Source organism: Vitis riparia, chromosome 2 (genome assembly GCF_004353265.1).
Source record: "Vitis riparia cultivar Riparia Gloire de Montpellier isolate 1030 chromosome 2, EGFV_Vit.rip_1.0, whole genome shotgun sequence".
Classification (NCBI taxonomy): Eukaryota; Viridiplantae; Streptophyta; class Magnoliopsida; order Vitales; family Vitaceae; genus Vitis; species Vitis riparia.
The window spans coordinates 17,256,733-17,265,121 of NC_048432.1; the positions used below are offsets into that span (position 1 = coordinate 17,256,733).

The 8,389-nt window shown below is 40.0% G+C and overlaps 1 protein-coding gene and 1 long non-coding RNA gene across 2 annotated transcripts; both read left to right on the top strand.

Annotated features, from left to right (window-relative positions):
* The first annotated feature begins 1,883 nt into the window (after positions 1-1,883).
* On the top strand, positions 1,884-3,866 carry LOC117928637 (heavy metal-associated isoprenylated plant protein 30-like). Its single transcript, XM_034848585.1, has 3 exons — positions 1,884-2,225; positions 3,037-3,112; positions 3,234-3,866. The coding sequence occupies exons 1-3, from the start codon at positions 2,085-2,087 to the stop codon at positions 3,554-3,556; spliced, it is 540 nt and encodes a 179-aa protein (XP_034704476.1). The 5' UTR covers positions 1,884-2,084; the 3' UTR covers positions 3,557-3,866.
* Positions 3,867-6,215: 2,349 nt separating this feature from the next.
* Positions 6,216-7,650, top strand: LOC117904117. The gene is made up of 2 exons (XR_004649563.1): positions 6,216-6,972; positions 7,162-7,650. It is a non-coding gene; the product is annotated as an uncharacterized LOC117904117 (long non-coding RNA).
* The last annotated feature ends 739 nt before the right edge of the window (positions 7,651-8,389 follow it).

The window sequence follows — 8,389 nt, forward strand, 5'->3', positions numbered from 1 at the left end:
TTAATTTATTCTTTTTATTTTTTAAGAACGAAGTTTAACATATTTAGTGTGAACACTTATCTTGGCTCGCGATAAACTTTGAAATATCGCTAATTGGTATCATGTCGACCCTCACCAATTAGCGGTATTTTGACAAAATTTTGCGACATTTCAAACCATGGGTTTAATATGAAGTGGAACGAGGTATTTGGCTTTTGGTTAAAGCTAATAATAATAGAGGGCCTTATACGTGGCACCCTCGCAGTAATGGGCTCTCGCCCACAGTAAGCAATTTTGAATGATAAACCACCTCCACATTAAGCTCAAAGGGCAAGAAAAAATGACTTGAAATGTTAAAACTGTATAGAATATTGTAAGTGGGGTACTCAAGAAAAGATTTTTTAAACTGTGTATTATATTAATGTTGGATGATTAACAATGGGCTGGAAGGATCTAGTAATTTTGACATCCATTTGAGGTGGCAGGCCAGGGGGCAATGTAAACAATCCCAGCCCATCTCAAGTGGGTTAGAGGCAGAATCTCGCAATGGATGGATTGAAGACCAAATTAAGGTAAGTGAAAAGACATGTATGTTGTATAGTTGAAGCTAGCAATAAAGAGAACGCACATAGCACTTGGTCATACCCTTTATAGCAAGGGAGCAATTTTGAGTTATGAGACCAATCTCAACTTAAATATCAAATTTGAAGAAGCATGATTTGAAATGTCAGAGAAAAGACTAGAATGTAAGTGGGCCAGGAAAAGATTTTGGCAAGTGGATGAGCATAAGGGAACCTAAAAGGCTAAACCCAACCCTTCTGGATATGGGGTTTAAGAAAAACCCCAAACCCACCTTTAGCCTAGTTAGATTAGAAAAACCCACTTTATTATCATAATATCATCCAACTAGGATATCTTATAGTTTTGTGGTACTGAACTGTCGAGCTATATTGTCATGCAAGCCGCACAATCTTGTCTTATCAAAAACCTATGTTGCAACACACTGAGGGGTTTCTAGCTATATATATATATATCTTTTCAAGAATTTTGTCATAGAGAAAAGCTATTATTCTGCTCTCTCAGCTCCTAGCCCTAGATAATATTAAAAAGAAAAAAAATTATAAACAGAAAAAGGGCCTGTACAACTAAGAATCAGAAAAATAATAGGAAAGCATGGAATAAGATTAATTATACCAGCCATTGAGTACCGAGAATAATTGGGTAAGCAAGCACTTGGAAGAAATACCATTGGCGTCATGAGATGGATATATAGGGAGTTAGTGAGGCGGATAACCTTGGAATATAAACAAATCGAAAATCCCATGCACTAAGGGAGTATCATTCATAAACTGTTCAAAAGGTTATTCAATTGTTAAGCAATTTTCAGAGGAAATAGTTAAAGAAATGGTGGTGATGCAATTGAGAATTTGGGGCTTAGTCTCATTGCATGAAAGGAGCATAACATGCATGGTCCGTGTACACATTTTGAACACGCTTAGTTAATAATTGTTCAAAAGGGAGGTGCCTTACGAATTATTTTATACTGTGGAAGGAATAGAATCAAAAGGTTCTCTTCTCTCGAAGGGTGGGTTTGTAGAAAATGTAAAAACGTGGGTAGCATAGAGGCTAAGTTACAGCAATATGGGAATATAACTTTGATGTGCTTTGTCGATAAATGGTGCATGTTGTGCAGAGATTTTTCAAAAGGAGAGATTTTTACGAATATATGTTCCCTTTGCATCAAAACTGATCTTTCCAATTCCTTAAGCCCATCCACATATTCTCTTTGGGCTGTCAGCACTCAGCAGTCATGTTAGGTTGACCCACATTTGAAGCATTAATGTGAGGATTGAGATGCCATTCCTTTGTCCCAAGGGTTCTTAATTATTTGGGACACCTTATCTTGCTATCTCAAGTCCCTCAACGAATTTGGGCACAAGAAACTCCTCAATTGGAACATCATACACCTCTAAAGAATATATTTGATAGTAGATTATAACTTAAGGAAACGATGGCTTCCTACAACAGGAATATCTTCCAAGGCATGCCTCTTTTTTGTTTCTCTCGTTTGCTTCTTGAGGTATATAAATAAGGGACTTGTTGCCATGGCTACCGCACTAGAGAGACGATTGGCCTCTTTCTTTTCTTTCATTACATGCTCTAATTACTTTCTCTATCAAGACAACCACAAAGGCATCGACCACATCAACTTCAAGATGCCCAAGGGTCGACCTCTTTCATTGCAGGTTCGCTTTCATCCTAAGTATTTTGTTTTTGATCCATTGAGGTATCTCTTGCTTGGCTTCAGCTTTCAACTGGGTTTTCCATTTTCAACATGCTAATTAAGAAACCTATGGCACCGTGCTCTCTCTGTATTTCGTTTTTTAGGCACCATGCATGAAGTTCTATTTTGTCTTCTTATAGAATTGGAGTATGGAAGTATTCTTCTTAATTATTAACATGTGTTAATATTCATCCAACTATCTGAGGGTTAACCAGATTACTTTGTTAATCCTTTCTAGCTATAAGACGAATTTGTGAATGAAAACCAAATTTGTCATGTCCTAATATAAACTTATAAGCCAACACACCCCAGCTTGTGTTGGAGAACAGGGTCATGCATCTGTCAATTGAATATGAGCTGATGAGCTGAGCCGAGCTGATTAAAAGCCAACATACATGATAAACTCTTTTCAGAGGACATAAATGAGAAGTGTTGGTTTGCTTCATCCATATATGTGTGGCAATTAAGCTTCAAAAATCATGTTAATCTCCATGGTTTGAGTTTCTTTACAAGCCTGGAGTAGGGCGTAGGTAAAAGAACAAAAAGAAAGGCCTAGCTTCTTGAACAAAAAGAAGAATCCATGGTCAATAATGTCATGAGTCCAAACTAAAAAATTGGCTTTTCTTAATCCCTTTAGTTTCTTATAACCGCCAGGGTAGAAAGGTTTCCAAAAGGAACAGAAGGGAACAAAGGAATATATATAAGAAAAAGGGAAACCGTGTATATTTTTGTGGAGACAGCATCTATGACTGTGCACCGTGTTTGCTTTACAGACTGTGGAGCTCAAAGTAAGGATGTGCTGCACCGGCTGCGAGAGAGTCGTTAAAAATGCCATTTTCAAGCTTAGAGGTATATCTATGAAGATAATAAATTCAAATCATGGGTTTAATTAATAAAACTGGTATACAATTTGATTGATATCGATATGTACCATAGCTCACATGTTGGGTTTATGATGGCATGTACGCAGGAGTAGATTCTGTGGAGGTGGATCTGGGGATGGAAAAGGTAACAGTAGTTGGGTATGTGGATAGGAACAAGGTGCTAAAGGCGGTGAGGAGGAGTGGGAAGAGGGCTGAGTTCTGGCCCTACCCGGATCCGCCTTTGTACTTCACATCCTCTAACGATTATTTCAAAGATCTCACCAACGACTACAAAGAGAGTTACAACTATTGGAGGCATGGCTACAATGTAGCCGACAGGCATGGGACCATTCCACCCACTCACCGTGGAGACGACAAGGTCAGCAATATGTTCAATGACGACAACGTTAATGCTTGCTGTCTCATGTAACTCCCCATATATCTGCTTTCATGCTTCCCTTTATATATATATATATATATATAGATATTAGCCTAGACCTGTGTGTTTAATTCGGATCCTTCGAGGACGCTGTGTGTCGATCATTTCATTTCTTAAATGCAGTACTGTGCAGTCTATAATCAGTTGAAAAGGTCGGGAAATGTACTCAGTCCAACAGTGTGTATATATACATGGACACTTCGCCTGTAATTGTTGGTTTCGTTTCAAACTTAAAAGGAAGAGCGCCTGCATATATTTGTGGTGCAAATTGGGAATAAATGGTAACAGTATTGCTTTGGTATGATGGGATCAAACCAACATTAATTGCTTTGGTCTAGCTCATGGGTGACAATGGACAAGCTCCTACAAATCAAGGACACCCTTTTGATAATCCCTTCAATTTCAAAGCCGAATTCTTAATTGAATTTATTTGAATATGGTTGTAACAGTGATTCCTCCCAAGTAACAGTTGGGCTGGAGAGATATGATCAAGGCCAGAAGCTTCCCTTTTTTGAGTTTCCAATAGTCCCAAGCAGAAAATAGCATTTGGTTTCCTCCATATCTCCCAGAAAGCTCCTAGCCTTCCACAGTCCATCTGTCACACCAGGTCTCTTGTGTTAGAAGCAAAGTTTAGAATCGTGTAGCGTGAGTCTAGCCAGTGTGTAATTAGTCTTTTAGGGCCTCATCTCATACCTAATCTACGTTATGTTTAAGCTCAAATCTGAATCGCAGGTTTAATTTTACTTTTCCTAGATTTGAGATGAAAAGACTTGATCAACAGTAAACAACAGAACTTTTGGTTTGGACACTTTGCAGCAGGCATAATTATGATCTGATATCTTAGGGAAGGAGCAGTTAGAGGTTTAGGTCCAAATCAGTTTCCCTAGGTAGGTAAGAATTGAGGTTGGTGTTTAAAAGGCATTCCTTCAACAGAGACCAATTTGGGGTTTTCTGAAAATATATTAAGTTCAAATGATTCACGTGATGGCCCAATTGCAAAGCTAGTGGGATGGAATAAAAGTGGGTTTTCTGCCCTTTTAGTACTTTTGACCTTTATATTGTCCAATTCCAATTCCAATGAAAGACTCACAAATGGAGTGTTTAAACTATGGTTGGGAAACCAATTAGCTGGATAGTTCCACTGTGACAAAGCGCAGTTGAAGTTATACTTATATCATGCTTTATCATATTCTAATTGATAAGCCACATCAAAAGTTGGGCTAGGAAACTAGCTAGTAATCCATATAGACATGAGAAAAATAAAATGTTTGTAGGTTGCTAGAGGACTTGTTTGGCAGCAAATCAGATCAAGTGTCGAAGCATTATATATTCTGCAATACGTCTGAAGATTCCCCGGAAGGACTTTAGTTTAACAGTATGGCTGCTGCTGCCGCCTGGTTGAGGACAAGGGGTGGTTTTTTGACCTTCCGAACTGGATGTTTCCTTTTTCTCAATATCAATTTTCTGCTATCTACTTCACTATAGACAGCTAGTTTATGGGTAAGCCCTACCTATCCTGGGTGCTAGTCCATGAAGTAGACTTTTCAGTTGTATTAGACATGCATTCATGTTCATGGGGCTAGGGTAGGACAAAACTCAAATACATATCAACCCTAGCTCTAAATATTGCTAGCACTGGATGGTATAATGTAGTCAAATAGATCATCCATATGCAGTAGCCCAAAATGTTCTCTCCAATGAAGACTTTGAAGGATTATCGGCTAAAATTATCTTGGGGTCGGCCATCCTTGGGCCTCATGGTTTGATCCACAAAGGGCCTAAGAAACATGAAATCCATGAATGTAACACAGGATCACAAATGAGAAAAACAAGAGAGGGATGCATGTATTATTGCCCTTATATCTGAATAATATTGTGACAGTCTGCGCAGTAGGCAGCTGTTAGTAATTAATTGTTGAAAAGTCACCATCGAACTACTGTGACTGTTATTAAGAGATGAGGTGCAGTTTAACAAGGATTTTAATTAAAACCATGGCCTCCACCTCCAGCATCCCGGAGGAAAAGATGGGAAAGGAATCAAAAAGGGAAAATGAAAGAAAATACATATAGAGACATAGTGGAGATACGAAATGGGAAGAGAGAGATAGAGGGTTGGGGGAAACAAGGTCATTTAAGAACATCGCTCATCTCACATTTACTGCGACTGGTGCCACATCAAACACAAAGGGGGCTTAGATGCCGAGTACCATAGTTGGAAGTACAAGGACAAGCCATGTAATTATTTACCCACAAAGACAAAAGCGACAAGTCATGACGTGGGGACCTCTAACTTGGCAAATTTATATCCATTCAAGACATGGTACCCCCACACCCCCTCACCCCCGCACTGTGTTTCATCTTTCTCTCTGTCTCACTTTAATTACGGAAAACCAAAGCAAGATGATGTTTCGTAGGGAGAAACTGTACATACCCATTATAAATTAATTGAGAGGGGGGGTAGTAGGGGGAAGGTAGGCAGAAAAAGGGAACATAAAAAGAGGATGAACTGAATAAAATCAAAGGCTAGTAGAGTGTGGGCAAAAATGGAGGAAATAAAATAAAAAATAAAAAAATAAAAGGAAAAGTAAAAGGGGAGGGTGGTGGAGCGAGGGAAGAGGGGGGATGGGTAAACATTGGGGCTGCAGTTTAGATACCTTAGCATGAACTGGGAACCCGGCATTGAATGAGGGAGAGAAAGAGAAAGGGAAAGGGAAAGGTGGGGAGTGAAGGACAAAATCAGCCCCATCCCATCCAGGTGGGTCAGAGCAGTCCCGCCCTTAACACTGTCTCATCCTCCTCTCCTTCTTCTCCTTGTTCATGTTTGATGTATCTTTACGGCTCTTATGGATGATGTGCACCCCCATGACCCGTTCCTATCATCCCTAACATTTGGTTATTATTGCGGTTGTTTTCTGGGATCTGCTGCCCACCCCTTTGGACTGTCATTGTTAATGCATGCATGCCCCTACACACAAGAAATTATTAGAATTCAAACCCCATACACATAGCTAGCCTCACACATCATCACCCTTTTTCCTTTTCCTCTTCTGATGCTGCTAGCCGCTACCTACTTCTCCTTCGCCGCCCCCAACCCCACTCCCACTTGTTTTCCTTCTTTTTTTGGTTGCAGATACGAGGGAATTGATCACAGCCCTTGGTTGGGCTTAATGCTGAGTGGGATACATATGATGATGAGCAAAGAAAAAGCGTGAGGGCACCTCTCACTAACTTTGGCACTTTCCAGGGAGGCTTTTTCTTAGGTGAGAAATAAAGAAGAGGAGGTGGGGAATGGGGGAAGAAGCCATCCGAAAGATCACGGGAATGTGGTGCATTAAATCCAAACAAAATATCAACGTGGTCCATGCACTCTACTACCCTCGCTAGATTGCACGCGTCCTACTTTCGAAGTATATCCAAGGATAACTCCTTTTTATTGTTTTTATTATTTATATGTCTGTATGCCTTGTTTATTGTCGTCATTGATTACGCCTACTAAACCCTAAGCTAGACACCTGTTTAGAGAACAGAGTGGGGACTCTTCTGAGTTCAGGTTTGGGCGTAGGAATCTAGCTGACTGGCTTCTCTGCTTATTGCAGCAGATGGATGATCCCCTTTGATGAATGATTGCTCACTCCTAGCGTCTACATGGGACTACTGCTTTTTTTTTTTTATCGTTTTCTCAACCAGCTGGACAGGTGTGATCGTGATGAAGCCGCAACAGGTGAACTTGTGTTTCTCCGCATTGTTAAGGAGCTTCGTTACTTCTCGTTGCTAATTATTGATTATCCCTTCATCGTTGCTATGTGGGAACTGGGATGGAGCTTTCATTTGGCGAAACAAATGAACAAAAATATGAATGAGTTGGCATGGGCCATCAAATCATTCCACCCGTCAATCATACACTACCATGCCGAAGGAGATACTCATCCTTCCACTCTCAAAACGAATAAATTACCGTGAATATTGTTCCTTTTTGGGTCATGCCATGCAGGCTAAATAGTTTGTCTGATAATTAAGTCCTATCTAACTCTCAGATGTCTTCTCTTTCACTTTCAGAATCCAAATTTCATAATTTGTTTTGTCAATTTTCCACATGGAGTACTCGTCCCAAAACACCCACATAGCTACCGCTTTAACACATGGTATCATTTTGTCAAATTTTCCCTGCATGTGTTAAACATTCTTAACAATAATCACAATGATCGAGCAGGCTAAAAATTGGGTTAGACAACTTAAGCAAGTTGGTTTTGGCTTTGGCTTTGGCTTTCCAAATTTATTCAAACATAAAGTTGGAAAAGAAAAGGAAAATAAGCAAACCCAACTGAGATTTGTGAAGTTATTGAGCAACATGGATGATGGGTGGCAAACAAGACGCATGTAAATGCATGAAGGCGCTGTGGGATTGCGGGCTGTTTCGTTAGGGTTGTCTGGTGTGTGACCAGAGTTGTGGTTGTGGAAGAAGAGACCTCATCAGTCGTTCGCACAGTGGCAGCCCTGACCTAGCACTGACCCCCACTCACTGCAGCCCTATTTACCTACAACTCTTCTCTTCACTAGATGCCAGATGCCATACACAAATACACATACACATACATATACACATACACATACAAATACAAATGGAAAATACTTATACAGGTTCTGGAACCAGGGGCCCATCACGTTTACCTTGGTGTTTATGTTATGAGTCTTAGAGTCTGTGTAAGAGAGAGAGTCGTCATCCATGGAGCATGAATGGCAGTTGTCTGTCCTTTCACTGTATGACAGTCCAACTAAAACCATAAAGGACGGTGACTTTCTACATCAAGTACCTGAATAGATGCA